Raw genomic sequence first — 16,165 nt, 5'->3', positions numbered from 1 at the left:
TACCTCTGTACTGAGTACAAATGCTCAAGTAAAGATTTGGACACAGAATGAAATGGCAGCAATTAAGAAGCCTGATATTATGCATATACTTAGTAGGAAATATAGATTGAATGTCCCAGACATTTCATTTCATTGATTTCATTACTGTTCATTTCTTCCTAAAGGAGAGCTCATTATGCCATAAACTAGTAATCAGTGATGGCAGTTCAGACACCTGCAGTTTCTTCCCCTTAATACTATATTCATTCTGAATGAACATATAACTAACTGAGTTATTTTAATAGATTAAATCTTCCATATTGGCAATGCAGCAGAAATTGCAAGAAAAAGAACCAAGAAGTGAGCAAAAAGCCTCATTACAAGTCCTTGGTGCTCACACATCCCAAGTATCACCTGCAGTCTTGGTCTAAAAAAAAGTGTATAGTGCAGAGAAAGGTAAAAAACAACCAGAGCATAAGAAGATAAATTAAACAGTCCACTTCTCAGCTTGGAGACAGACAACAGATGGAAGATAAAATTCTATAAAGTCATGAATAGTAATGAGAAGATGAATAGGAACAATTATATTCTGTTTCATGCAATCCAAAGGGGAAGAAACACTCAATGAAACTAGATAACAATTTCAAAACAGAGAGAGGGAATTACCTTTGCATGCATTGCTTAATCAAGTTTTTGTGTTTGTTAACACAGGTTATTTAGATGTTATTAAAATATTAATTATTTCAAAAAGCAAATTTAAAAAAATGGTAGAGCAGTACCTTGCAGAACACAATTATATGGATGCAACATCTGGCTCAGAAAATACCTAACCTGATGGAAACTAGGAAGATAGATGTATGTAGGAAAGAATTAGGCAGATTTGCCTAGCTTTGTATACACTACCCCTAAGAATCTTCCTTCCACTCTCTGCTGCTACACAAATCAGGCAGACATTTTCTGAGACCCAACATGGCAGTTGTTATCATACTTTTCTGTCTATGTACAGCAGCTATCTGGCATAACCGTTCCAGATCCTGTCCTTCCAGCACAGTTCTAATTAAAATCAAGTATAACTAATTGATGAGAATAGCCTTTTTTGAAACACTACTAACTGATTTCACACTTCTTAGGAATTAGGCCCTGCTCTGTCAATTAGGCAGTGTTTTCTTTAATAAATTTTAAAACTCGTGAGAATATCTACAGCAATACATGCACTCCAGCAGCCTCCTGCATATCCTGTTTCATGTTCATTGTTCATGCTTATTTCCTCATATGTTTTTATAGGGCTCCTTCCTTTTCTCCTCCTTTTTTCTACCTCAGTTGACAGTCACTGTGACCTCATACTCTCAGACCAAATTGAGATTTTCACCTGAGATATTTTTCCTTTTTACATCATACAGCAAGACCATTTGAGCTAGTGACAGACTTGTCCTTTCTGTTTATAGAACCCTCTTTGTTGTGTGTCATTATTATCCCATTACTTTTTTGGCATGTGTGCACTATATTTTCCCATCTTGGTAGATAATCAGAAAGATCTCATCATCATTTCCACTTAAGAAATTAGTGCACAGTGACATTGGAAGCAGCAGAATTTAATTTCTAAGGAACTTTGGGCATTTATCAAATTTTACCTATTGGTTTTGAATATTCAGCTACAATTGCACTGGATGTACAGACTTCAAAAGCCGTGTGTTGACTCATGTATCTTTATTGCCTATATTCATCTTGCATGAAAATGAAACTCTAAAGGGAGGTACGTTTTAATAGACTTTGGAATGAGGGAGAGAAACCATATGCAATGAAAACCTCTTAATGGCTTTGTATTGGGATTAAATTAAATCAGCTCAGTCCTTAGTACTTAGCACCACAACAAATGCTGGAGAACAATCATCTTTTTTAGCTTTCATGCTGCTGATTGTAGAGTTAAAGCTATATGAGTTGTTAACACTGTTATATAAAATCATATAATCAAAGAGTCATGGAATCATCTAGACTGGAAAAAGACCATAAAGATCATCATCTAACCATCAATCTGACCTACTGAGTCCCATCATTAAACCATGTCCCTCAGAGCCACATCCACACATCTCTTACATACTTCCAGGGATGGGGACTCCACCACTTCTCTGGGCAGCATGTTTCAATGCTTGAGCACCCTTTCCATGAAAAAATTCTTCCTAATGTCCAATCTAAATCTCCCCTGGCACAACTTGAGGCTGTTGCATCATATCCTATTACTCACACCTGAGAAAAGAAACCAACACCCTCCTGGCTGCAGCCTCCCTTTGGGTAGTTGTAGGCAGTGATGAAGAATATGATGTAACAACAAAGAGATGGAGGAAGCCAGTGCTATGAGCAACGTCTAACTTGGGCTCATTCCCTTGCTTTATAAGGAAGGAAAAATCCCAGTTCCAGCCCTGAAAACATCACTTCTTCAACGTATGACTTCCTCCTGATTAATAACTGGGCATTTATATGCTGGCAATTGCATGGCAGTTGGAGCTTTTAATCCTGCCCTGTAGTATCTCTTAAGTACACAATACACTGAAGAATACCACAGTTATCTCAGCTTCTGCAGAACAATTTAATCTAAAATAAAGCCATAGAGTGAATAAATGTATTAGGAAAGTGGAACTCTCATGACTGGTAGTGTGTCTCACACACTCTAATAACCAAGATTGTCAGGGAAATGCACTCAAGCTGAGTTTCCCAGTTTAAAAGTTTTCTGAGGCCATTCCTTGCTTTAAGAGTAATCCTTTATCTCTGCATAAATGATTTCAATATTTGGAGCTATACATCAAAGAAAAATAGATAAATGAGAGAAAATAAGAGCACCTGTTATTCAGATAAGTGGAATTTTCTTCCTGTGAGTAATAATAATAATAATAATTGGGGAGGATTTGGTAGTGTTAGGTCAGAGGTTGGACTAGGTGATCTTGGAGGTCTCTTCCAACCTAGATGATTCTGTGATTCGGTAATAATAAATAATAATAATAATAATAATTTTAAAGCATCTCTAAATAGAATTTCTGTAAATAATTTTTCTATTAAAGTGAGCTCTAAGTTGTCTGCATCTATCTCTGGCCAGATAAGCATAAAATAAAAATTTCTTTGTGAAGCACTCATCTCTGGAAACTGAGGTTGCACACGATCCTTTAGAAAAATGGCATGAATTTCTTAAGGAGCTGGCCTACATTATCTATCTTTTTAGCACAGAAGTACATTTCTGAGAGCAAAAGTATCTGTACCAGGAATATCTAACTACATTTTTATTCCTCTACACCTAGCATTAGAGGCTGCAGCTGTAGCTGCACTGATTAAGCCATTTAATATTTAAGAAGTCTTCTGAATATTCCTCTCTAAGTATTTTTTTCCCTTCTCCACCATTTTATACTTTTCTCTCCTTATTAATCTTCATCTCCCATTCCCTTTCCAGATTTTTTTCCCTCATTTTCTCATAACTATGCAAGAAGCATTTATTGTAAACCGTTTGAAAGTATATTAGAAAATGGACTATCAAGGATTTGAGAATACCCTTTCCAGCACTTTAATACAATGTTGAAAATTAAACTTGGAATAAAAATTTCCTGTTATGTTGGAATCCTATGTCAAGACTGTCCAAACACAGTGGCTAAAAGCCAGCACCAACAAAGGGAGTTCATTAATCCCAGCCACACTAGGTATCAAGGGTCATTCATTTTGGCAATTTCTGAATGTATAGTAGACTTTGAAGAGGCTGGGTGGCCAACTTCTTTTGCCAAATGTGTTTGAAACAGAAAATCATTCAACAATCCAGTACAAAAACACACCAACTACATTCCAAAATCATCACAAGGGGATTTCAAAAGTGATCTGAATACAATCAAACAGACAGACACAGCTGGTGTAAATGGCATTAGGAGGACATCAGTTTAAATGAGACTCTACCCCTTGGATGGTTTGTGATGGGGAGGGGAGTCCTTTATTTTGAACCACTTCTGGATAACCCCAAACATTTTGAAGGAGGAAAAGGAATGCCTTTTAAAGCACATCATAAAGGAAAATCATATTAGGAGTGTACAGTCAGTTCCCGTGGCCTGGCTTAGCTTTTATTTGGACTCTTACCAGTGCCTATGCAATTTGCTTCCAGAAAACACTGAATTACCACATAAGCATTTTCTTCCTTATCAGGCATTAGTGACTAAATTACTTTTGAATACATCAACTGCTAGTGTGGCCTCTAGAACTGTATGTACTCTGATAGGTAACTCTAATTTTTCACAGTTCTCATGGACTTATGATAATAGGAAGTAGTTCCAGAAGGCAAAGGGCTTCAATGGAAGATAACAAATTCTGACAAACAGGCAAGTGCCCCAGAGACCCAAAGGCATTTTGACACCTCCCACTGAAAGCCAATGTTTCTTTTTCAAATATACTGCTTAGAGTCATAGTCCAAAGCTTGCTTTTTATAATAGCATCTCCATGGGATACATCCGTGGATATGTCTACTGACCAAATCTCAAAATGCTTGATTGTATATAATCACCTTATACCAAGGTATGTTTGAACACCTTGAAATGCTAGCCTTTCAAACTAAAACACTTCTTTAACCTTTCATGGGAATGGACATGAAGATCAGTATCATATTATCTTTTTTTATTCAAATTCCCAACAGGAAAGAAAGTATTTTTTAGATTATCAAAGGTACTTTTAAATCACTTATGTATATGTTCAAGAAATTCAGATCAGCAGCCAAAATGATGATAACTTTTCTAAAAGCAAACAGAAGATTGCCATTAAAGACTAAATTAAAGAGAAAATGCAGAAAAACTTCACAAGCACTAGTCAAACTTAGCCACACAGGTTGGTCCAAAGACATTCCAACAGGATGAAGATATTAAGTTATTTAATTTTTACATTTTACAAAATCTTTCAAAAGAACTTTTTTCCATTTTGAAACGGCATATGCTTAAAGAATTGATAAACATTAAGGACATGAAAAAAGCATTTTGCTTCAAAATAAGCCTTTTATCATGCAATTATTAAAATTATTGATATTTTTGGTAAGCGTGCTTTTTAATTAATTTTGAGTCAGGGTACACCTTCTTTGCCCAGGTGCCTTTCCCTTTGGCTCATTCTCCTTCCATTCTCTGCCAGAGAAACTCCCTCAGCTCTTCTTGCCTGTGCCTGTCTGGGGACTTTCTGTTCCCATTTGCAACATCTTTTAGCCTGCACAACATTAATTTTGTCTGATGGAAAGATCTAAAAAGTACTTGCTACTTGCTCTATTACTAGCTGTTCAGCATGTGCTATAGTGGTAAAAGCAACAAAGATCTTTGAAAGGTACAATCCAGATCAGCAGACCACTCTCATCATCGAGTGCTCCAAGGGTCGTAGACTGAGAAATGAGCCCATAACTGTGACCAGGATAGAGGTGAAAGCAAATATAGTAAATGGCCAAGATTATCAAAAGTTGCATTTATCTCTGATCTCAAGCCATTGCAGCCTTTCAAAGCCATAGATGTTTTATTCCAATGTCTTGATGCAAGGTGTTCTGGCTGGTTTCTGCACCCTTTTCTAGAATCTGCTTAATTTGCCTTGTCAGTACATTTGCCTGTATGTTTACCTTATCTTTGTTAAAATGTTTTCTCTTCCTCGCTTGATCTTCTACATGTAAGAGAACTGCAGCTTTTTTCACTCCATTAAAAACCACATGATATAATTTAATAGGATTCATTACTGCTAATTGTAATTATTGGTTAAAACCCTTAATTTAGGCCTTAAACTAATTCATTTTTATGGTTAACAATGGCAACAATGTATTGTTATCTGCACTGAAATATACACTTATCTTCCTGGAGCCGTATTTCATTCCATGATTTCTGTTTGCCTCTCATGCTCTCTCTAATTTATTTTACCCAAGAGCATACAATGTTGTTTATCATTTCCAAATAACCCCTCTGAAACATATTGTCTTTTCTACTAGACTTGCCTGGAGGATGGGCCCAGTGCTGCAAGTTCCTTGGCTTCCCTCCTAGGATTAGTGGTTCCATGTCAGTAATTTGATTTAAAAAACAATAACAAAGCTTGTGATTCTGCGTTCACAAAGAATAGCACACTGTAGTGCATAGGATGAATATGCTTAATTCCTTCCTCCACTTTTCATCTTCCTGGTAGAATTTAAACTTTAAATTAGCAATATTTGTTGTTGTTGTTGTTGTTATTTTCTATAAAATAAAACCCTTTTTTCTTTCATAATTACCAAGATGGAGTGAAACACAAATATCATGAGGAAAAACCATTGTCTGATTTGGTTCTGTTTATCTTTCACAGTGGTAAACTTCAAAGCCTGTTATTAATTCATGCACACTGAAGGACTGTCCAGCCTGGGCAAAAAATGTGCCTCTTCTCCTTTTTAACACTGTGCACTTCAGCCTCCAATCCCAGATCTCTGCAAATAAAACTCTCTTATCTAAAAGACCACAGCTCTGAGAGGTTAAGCAACCACTGCAGTAGCTGAGGGCAGCATTTCTCATTAACAGCATTTCTCGTTAACAGAAGTACTTCAGAGGCTTCTCTGCTGCTGCATAAGTCATATTCCCCACATTTAGCCAGTGCCACTAAGCCCCTATTATTGACACTAATACGGTTTATATACAGAAGTGATCTTTCCAAAATGTGCCTGTAACAACAAAGGAACAAACTTTACACAGTTTCTAAACACTGTGAAGAGCCCTGAGGGGGTTATTTTACTCCTCGTGGGTGTGTGAGACACTAATTTCAGCCACATGTCTCTCTGTTTCCCAGTCCCAGGAGGCCCAGGTGCTGAAACATCTGGCAGAGAAGAGAGAACATGAGCGAGAAGTGCTTCAAAAGGCTTTGGAGGAGAACAACAACTTCAGCAAAATGGCAGAGGAAAAGCTGATACTGAAAATGGAACAGATCAAAGAAAACCGTGAAGCTAATTTAGCTGCTCTTATTGAACGTCTTCAGGAAAAGGTAACTGCACCATCACTCCTCACCTAGACTAAAGGAGAAAATCTAGCCAATATTTTGAAGACAGGTTGAGGGTAGCTCTTTTCTGTTGCAAAACTTGACTTATTTTTAAAACAGAGCCCCCTGGTGCCTATCTAAACCACTTTTGAAAAATCACAGAATGGTTGAGGCTGGAAGGGACCTCTGGAGGCCATGTGGTCCAATCCCCTGCTAGAGCAGGGCCACCCAGAGCAGGCTGCCCAGGACCATGTCCAGGTAGCTTTGGAAGATCTCCAAGGAGGAGACAACCTCTGTGGGCAATCTGTGCCAGTGCTCTGTCACCTGCACCACACAGAAGTGCTTCTGGTGTTCAGAGGGAATCTCATGTGCTCTAGATTGTGACCATTGCCTCCTGTCCTGGCACTGGGCACCATTGAAAAGAGCTTGGCTCTGTCCTCTTCACACCCTCCCTTCAGGTACTGATATTCATTAATAAGATCCCCCTGAGCTTTATCTTCTCCAGGCTTAACAGTCCCAGTTTTCTCAGTTTTTTGTTAGAGGAGAGGTGCTCCAGTCCCTTCATCATCTTAGATGCCCTTTGCTGGACTCTCTGCAGTATGACTGTGTCTCTCTGGTTCTGGGTAGCCCAGAACTGGACACAGTACTCCAGGTGTGGCCTCACCAGTGCTGAGTAGAGCAGAAAGTTCACCTCCCTCATCCTGTTAGCAATACTCTGCCTAACGCAGCCCAGAATACTGTCAGCCTTCTTACTAGCAAGGGCACACTGTTGTCTCATGTTCAATTCACTGTTCACAAGGACCTCTATGTCCTTTTCTGCAAAGCTGCTATCGAGATTGTCATGGTGAAATGTGTATTAAAAACTCAGCTGTCCTCTGCTTCTGTTCTTAATCTTGGTTTGGGACCTTTGTGGTGGCCAACATTCACATGTTTATTCTCACAGAGTTATGAAGACAAAGGTTCATCACGAAAAGGAGAAAGCAAGACAAAGACATGTTGATTTTCTAGCTTTTAAGAAAACGCTGTGAACAAATTAAAGGTCACTTGCATTTAGATTGTGGTCTTTAAGAAAGGTCAGTGACGGAATCAAACAGTTGTCCCGTGGATGTATAATTCTTGACTTTCCAGAAGGACAAGGGGAAAAAATAAGCAAAGAAGTCTTTCCTACATATCGAAAGGGACCTATTCTCCCAGAAGCTTTGCAAAAAAAAAAAAAAAAAAAAAAAAAAAACAGTAAGCTTTCTTTTGAAGATCTTTGTTAAAGCCAGAGGAATTTCCTTTTAGTAAATCCCAAACACCACAGTGACCTTCTCCAAATCAGCCCTTCTAAACAAGAAAGAGAAACATTAGAATTAAGATTTAGAAGTGTTAAAAAAAAATACGCTTTTTTTCTCTCAACAATGAACTTTCTAATGTGTTAGTAAGTGGTTTAACAAAAAGAAAATAGCTCTCAGACATTTCCAATGAGATCTCCAAAAGCGCCTGTTTTCCTTTGGTGGTAACAAAGGTCTCATAAAGTAAGAAATAAATAATAGTTTCCCAAAGATTGATGTTATAAGTGAACCGGGTAACTCTGGAGTTTAAGAACTGTATTCAGGTTATTTGACATTTTTGTAGTAGATGAGTTTGCAGGCACATATCCCAAATTTTATGAAAACAAAGGGAAGAGCCAATTAGCCGTCCTTAGGGTCCAAAACAAAATAGGATAGACAGCTGGATATTCTCTGTCCTATGTTATTGTTAACAGACTCCTAAGCTCCTTTTCCTCTGCAATATGATGGCAAATGTGCATGAAATCCAAAGAAGGCTGATCAACTAAGATGTCAATAACTCATCTGGGAATATTTGTACAGACCAGAAATTAAAAATTTTATGACTATAGTTTTGCCAACACAAAAGCCAACTCTGACTATGCAGAAAAAGATGAAGTAAGATAACTTTCAAGTGTGACCAAGAATTGTGGATGACCCAAGGCTGTGGTGTTTAGAACCTCCTACAGTGAAAGATAGCTTTGTATACTGCAGTTAATACGAGTCCTGAGAAATGAGTCCCTTAGAAAATCTAGCATTCAGAATTATGGAGCTTATAAGAAACTGTGATTTACAGATTCAGTTGACACAATAAGCTGTCTTGGCCTGTGATCCATAGTTCATTTTGACCAATCTCCATAAAAGATCCCCTAATGTACAAAAATACCTCAACGTGCCTTAAACAGAAGACAGCTAGGGATAATTTTGCTTCTGCAGCCACCTTGTGACTTGTCATTTAATTGTCTAATGTGTTGTTTTTTTCTTCCAGTAGTCAGACATGAGAGGTAAAAGTCTGATAGTTTGACAGTTGGAAAGACGTAGGCATAATCCAAAAACCCTAAACCCCATAAGCTGCCAAAAATAATACAGTATTATAAACACCCTGAGTGGAACATTCCTAACATTTAACAGATGTTGTTCCTGACCACAGTCCCATTTCCACAGAATTATCTGAATATACAGTGGCTCTAATAAGTCTAAATTAATTGTGGCTGTTTTTGTAAAAGGCAACATGGCTGTAACTTGGCAGAAGGAGATAACATTGACTTATGGTAAAAACTCCCCTTTTCCGTCACAGCAGGAGTAAGAATGGAGAGGACAGCTAACCTCATTGTTCAGTTAAGGAGATTATAACAGAACAGAGCAAAACAGAATAGAATAAAATAGTTCAGTTCAGCTCAGTTGGAAGTGACCTCCAAAGATCATTGAGTCCAAACTCCTAACCTCGTCAGAGCTAACTAAAAACAAAACAAGAACATGTTATTGAGGGCATTGTCCAAGAACCCTGACAGGCATGGGGCATCAATCACCTCTCTAGGAAGCCTGTTCCAGTGTTTGATCACCCTCACGGCAAAGAAATTTTTCTTAATGTCCAGTCTGAATCTCCCCAGTGTAGCTTTGTGCCTATGTTCCTGCACATCTGTCATCTGTTACCAGGGAAAAGAGACTGGCATCTCCCTCTCCACTTCTCCTCAGGAAGCTGCAGAGAGCAGTGAGGTCACCTCTTAGCCTTCTTTACTCCAAACCAGACAAACCAAGACTCCTCAGCCTCTCCTCGTAGGACATGCCTTCCAGCCCTTGTACCAGAATGTTCAAAACACTCAGATTGACGCTTCTTAGCAGAACTACAATCTGTGACCTTTTATTCGTGGCTCTTAGATCTAACACAGTAGCTGTCACTTCTTCTGCATACAGCATGCAAACAATTAATCCAAGCCCATTCATCCTTCCCTGTATTTAGTTCAGTATCTAGGAATTCAAAGAGGAAATGTGCGCACGTGACATATTTTAGGCCGCAAGAATCACCTCTCTATGTGGACCCTTAAAATGAACCTTTCTGAGGTGCTAAGAACTATCAGGCCATATAGGATAAAAAACTGAACTCCAGAGCATAAAGAGAATGTAAGCAATGAATATGCCTTGGGCTGGGCTGGTAGGTGACACCTCTCCTGAGCTGCACCCTCTAAAGATAGTTGTGCTGTGAAACACGTTTTGCACAGGCATCCAATGCACAACCTAAATGTGTTAGAATCAGGAGCCTCTGAGGTAGGCAGAATGAGAAAGAGGTTTGATTTTTCCCTTCTTGATGTTTTCCAGGAGAGGCATGCTGCAGAGGTCCGTAGAAACAAGGAGCTCCAGGTGGAACTGTCTGGCTGAAAACAGCAATGGTGGATGTGACCCATCCCCACCATTAGTAAACTCCCCCTGCCTATATTATTATGGATCATGCGATATCAGTATGGGAAATGTATGACATGGTTTAAAAAAAAAAAAATCAAGAACTCAATAAAAAACTTTAAAAAAGAAACAAAAAATAAAAACAAAAACAATGCGGTCTCTTTGCAGAATGATTTGCTTGATGTTTAAAAAACTTGGATCTTATTTTGTAAATACTTACATTTTTGTTAAAAAATACAAGTATTGCATTATGCAAGTTATTTCATAATCTTACATGTCCTGTAACAGGCTTCTGATGTTGTCTATTTCCACTCGGTTGAATTTGCTGGGTCTGTTCATTTGAAGCACCTCACGTCTAACTCCATTCCCTGCGACTTTCATTCCCACCCACCACGAGGTCAGTAGTAGTTCTATGGTGCTAGAGACCAGTCATTGCCTGATAACCTAGACCGCTTTGCCATCGATAAGCTTTGTTGAAACAGTGACTAGATCACAGGTATCGTGACTTCACATTCAGCTGTCTGAGACAAAAGGCTCTTAAAATGTAGTTTCTTTAAATGCAACTTGTGCTACAGGACTCTGTAGCGTGCTGTAGAACTGAGGTTAAATCACCGTGTGCAGTGCTTGTTGCTTCTGCTTCCGAGGCAAGAGGCAACAAATACAGCTTTGCAACTGAACGGAAGCAAGTGGTATCAGTTTGAGGTGAATTTGAAAGGCACATTGTAACCATCCAGCTATGACAAATTCTAAATGATGCCAAACAGCCATACAAATGCTAATTGTAAAGTGAGCTTAATCCACCACTTGAAAATTTATTAATGGAGCAGATAATAGATAGCATCAAATGGCTTTATTTGTAGGTGCCATGATCTATGATACTTCTCTGATGCTACCATAGTACGTGTGTAACAGTTAAAGAGGCTACCAAATATTTCACCAGGAACCCATGAGCCAGGTGTTACCTTTTATTTTTTGTTTTTGACACTGCTGACTTCCATTCATCATGACCTTTACTCTTCAGTGTTAGCCAACCCTACCTAGTGACGGACATCTAGGACTAAAGAGGGCTGAAGCAGCAGGAATGACTAGACAGGGTGCTCGTGCCAAGTACAGTATCACGAAACCTAACACATCATCCCCAAAATACCTGCAGTTTTGAAGTTGTCCCTATCCCCCCGGAGGTTGCTGCCTGCATATTCTACTCTTCATTAGTGCTATTTTCCTGTATGTCATTGTGAGCAAGCTGTGATTAATAAAGAATTGGGGTTCTGTGAACTGAAAAAGGGCTTGTCTCTTCTCTCGCTCCATTACTTCTGACATGTGCCCGTATGAGGTGAAAGCCTAATGAAGTCATAAAAGCATGGAAATTAGATTTAAATAAGACCTATTAATAAATCAAGCCTATTTCTTTGCTAATACGGGACTGACCCCTGCTATGTGTTTTCAGTGCTTAGGCTGGTTATTTTTAAAGATTACTGTATAAACTGAGCCTATGAACGTGACCTCTAGCACTGGGATTATTAAAAAAGAACTAGCTACACACACATGCACATGTTCCCTTAATCCTCACTCAATACTGGGGAGGAAAAAAAAAAGAAAGAAAAGTTAATGTATTCTTGGGTATATACATCAATAACTGCATCAAGATTCTGGCTGGTAACACGCTGATTTTCAGGGTAAAAGCTCAAAAGGTGATCAAGAATTACACCTAGGATTAGTTTTCTGATTTAAAGTGATGAAAGTGGCATCATTCGCTCTTTCAGAGAGATGGGCCAAAAGGTCCAGATCTGCAACAGTCGGTTTCTGACCCATACAGCCTGTTTTAATCTGGAGCCAAGTTATGTCCCTGGAAGTCCTGGCCTGCAGTCAACAAGCTGCAGAAGCTCATCCAGGCACAGGGCTGCAAGGTCAGCTCTGTGCACAATGAGTTCTGTAACGGCGTGAGAGGCACAACACAACTTCTTTATGGCAAGTTGGTTTCATTGCCTAAACTCCTTGTCTTTCTGGCAAAATTACTAGAATTAAACCTGGCAGGGGACTCATAGAGCAAACTCTGAAACTGGATGACACAAACCTCAGTGCTGCCAAGTCTTCAAAGTTTGCATTTTGCTTTAAGCCCCAATGAAAAGAGTCATTCAGTCAAACTTTTATCTCTATTTAAGGTCCCGAATTTTGGGTTGGGGTCTCCTGGATTTGGGTTACATTTCCAAATGACAAGTCACTTACTGAGTTCTCCCTGTCCGTTGACTTAACAAGACCTGGATGTGTTTCAGGCCCTTTTCTTGTTTGTCCTGCTGGCTGCACTTGCTAGGACAACAGGCTGAGGACAAACCTCTGGTGGTGGGCCCTTTCAGACTCCACAAACAAGGGTGTCCACATCCAGCGTGTCCGCTGGAAGGCTCCATGGCATGTGCCCTCCACAGAACCAGACCTGGGCATTGCCTGGGAGATGCTTCATGGCTACCAAATCTGCACCAGAGAAATGAATGAAGAAAAAGGCCATGTGGCCTCAGTAGCTCAGTGTCAGAGCTGATGTTTTGCTCTTGTTGGGTTTATTTGGATATTTTAATAGTTTGTGGGTGTAGAATTCATTTTATTGAAGTATAAATATATTCTAAAAGCCTCTGACTAATACCCTGCATTATCATTTGGCTACTGGAAATATCTCAGATTGTTTTTTTTTTTTTAATTCAGTGGCAAGTAGCATTCTCCGGACTTAAAAATAAAAATAAAAATATCCTGCTTCTTGGATTAACTGCAGAAGCCCAGCTGCATGCTGTGAGCTTAGAGCAGCTGGTGCTGTTGTGGGGAGCATTTTCTGCAGGCTGTTTGAAACCCCCCTGTGGACAGGAGGGAGCCTGGAGTGCCAGCGCTGCGCAGAGCAGATGCTCCCTCCTCCCTCTGAGGTTTGGGAAGGCTCAGCTGCTGGGCAGAGCTGGCAGCCCAGTGAGAAAGGCAGTTTTGACCTGTGGCATCTGCATGTCCCAGGACTGTCTCCAAAATGGGGTTAGGGCTCTGTTTTTTGTTAATCCATCGGTCAGATCAAGGCTGGCTGAGTACTCAGACAGGAATGCTGCAAATCTGTGAAAAGTTCATGTGGTCTACTGAAGCCACAAAACTGGTGCTCATACAGACTCAAATATTTCCAAAGTCAGGAGGTTTGGATGTAGGGTGCACACACACACAGAGCTGACCGCTTTTTAGCAGGCCTTTCAGAAGTGTGAGGAGTGTAGGAAAGAGCTTTATTCCTGACACCTTAAGCCATACCGAGAAGTGCTTCTCTCTCTTCTCCCAGAAGAGGGATATGGCTTAAAACCTATGCTTGGATCAGCATGAACACCTACCTTATCCAACTGTTTTCAGATACCGTCACGTCAAATGAAATCCTCTCATCAGGTTTTTGGTGGAGGCACAAAAAGATTGCACGGGGAGCAGCAGGACCTCCCTGCACCTTGCAGCACATGCCCTGTGCTGAGCACGTCTCAGCGGTGGATGGAGCCAGCACTTCACACCCCGAAGGGCTCTCGCCGGGCAGTGGGAGAATTACAGATAAACTTCCCTATGCATCAGGGGTGGTGCCGCAGTGATAATAGTGCAACAGTGCCATGCAGTGGTCGGTTTTAAGAAGTGAGATAATCTCTAAATACACGGGATTGCAAGGCTTGCCTCTGAAGGATAGCCATTACATCTGCTGCACAGTTCATACTATTATATAAGGTAAATGTGGCTCTGAAATCTGGAGACTGAGCCCAGATATTTTCAGCTTTAATTCCAGCGTAACATGAGTGACATGGCCACGGGTTGCTCTAAAACAATAATTTTTTGCGTGAATTACAATACCATCATCAGAAACTTGTGACTGTGAGAGTATCTACATTTCTGTAGCTTCAAATATGTCTAAAAAGCAACAGGAAATATTCAGAAGCCCACGAAGTTGATACTGGGGAGGTGATTAAAAAAAAAAAAGCAACTTCAGAAATGTACGGAACAGCAAGAAAAGCTAGCATCAAAAACCACCATCAGATCAGAGCCTAAACAACCCATGAAACAGCTCAGAGAGAAGAAAGAGGATGGTCATCCTTAGATCTGCCACCCTTCAAAAACACTGAACTCTTTTTTTCCCTCTCCAAACACTGGCACGAGACAGAGGACCCTCAAACCCAGCCTGCAGTAAGCATGCAAATATAACCCAAAGCTCTGTGAGCTGCAGAAGCAAGAGGCTGCTATAGACTCCCCATGGATCTTGTACATTTCTCTGATGTACAAGAAAACGCCTGTGCTTTGAGCTTTCATAGCTTTAGTGTTATGCTGATAGCAACTGAGCTTTAAATCTTCCTCTGGGAAAATTAAGGGAGGTTCTTTTTTCTATTCAAAGGTCCACAGAGACTGTAAGCATGCGTATATTTGATAATTTACTTAGGGAAACATCCACTTTCATCAAGTCTACAGTGGGATGTCAGCTTCCCTTTCTTTTGGGTACCAGTAAATGGATGCTGGAAAATGTCTTCCTGCTGTAACAGGTTGGCTTTGGTCAAATGGGTCCTGGGAAAGGAAGCTCTTGGGCAGCTCCTGAAGAAGGAGGACATGAAAGACTTTATCCAAGATACATCCCAGGAAATTATGACCTAAGGAGATAATGATGTAAGGAAACAGCCAAGCTACAACTTAAATTTCTCTTACCTATTATATGTGCAACAGGTTGTTAAACAAACTCTGGAATACAGCTATTCCATAATAAAATCTGGTTTCGAAACATTACCTCTTCAAATATGCAATTTGCCAAAGAGTCTTAGATAGATGATGATTTCCATAGGTTCACAAGTTCATAAAAATCATCATGTACAACTTCTTGTGACCAGAAGAGGGCAAACTCTGATTATTTAACATACAGCTGAGGGCAGTGAGTTTTATTTTGAAAAACCCGTCAGGCTGTGCGTTATTGTGCTTTAGGACATCACGAAGATTGATGCTCTATTATTTACCCTAAAATCTGGATTTGAGTGTATATGTACAGTAGAATATGTACAGAGTAGAATGGGACAATATAAATATAGGAGATGTATATATCATGTTGTATATATTGTGTTTTATGTATAACCTAACTCCTTTAAAGTTGAATTTAGAGCAGCTTAGGAAAGGATGATGAAGAAGCGACCAGACTCAACATTTGCACTTTATTTTACACTTCCCTCTTTGTAAATGATGAAAAACTGGTGGAGTACAATGCCATATAAACAGCTTTCAATCAACCATGAACATATTATTCAGATTGCAGATTATCCCTGCCATAGGTATTATTTTGGGAGCAGCGCCAGATAAATGCATGTCTTCTGCCTCCAGAGACAGGTTTAGGAGCGGCAGAGCTGCTTGCTCACGAAACACAGCCTGCGCCTGAATTAACAGTTCCTGTTAGACCTTAGCCGTCCCTGTGAGGGGCCAGCTCAGTTTTCCTTCTCTTGTGCTCCTTACCAGTGCTGGAGGGAGCCTGACTCAGCAGAGGTTGGAGT

The 16,165-nt window shown here is 39.8% G+C and overlaps 1 protein-coding gene across 1 annotated transcript in view; it reads left to right on the top strand.

Moving 5' to 3' along the window:
- Positions 1-11,933, top strand: part of STMN2 (stathmin 2) — a 37,400-nt gene extending 25,467 nt beyond the window's left edge. The window contains exons 4-5 of the mRNA XM_005016023.6: positions 6,766-6,957; positions 10,578-11,933. Coding sequence (XP_005016080.1) covers positions 6,766-6,957; positions 10,578-10,637 — 252 coding nt within the window. The 3' untranslated portion in view covers positions 10,638-11,933. The remainder of the gene's footprint in view (positions 1-6,765; positions 6,958-10,577) is intronic.
- The last annotated feature ends 4,232 nt before the right edge of the window (positions 11,934-16,165 follow it).

The sequence above is a fragment of the Anas platyrhynchos genome, chromosome 2 (assembly GCF_047663525.1).
Source record: "Anas platyrhynchos isolate ZD024472 breed Pekin duck chromosome 2, IASCAAS_PekinDuck_T2T, whole genome shotgun sequence".
NCBI lineage: Eukaryota > Metazoa > Chordata > Aves > Anseriformes > Anatidae > Anas > Anas platyrhynchos.
This window is presented reverse-complemented; position numbering and strand designations above follow the sequence as displayed.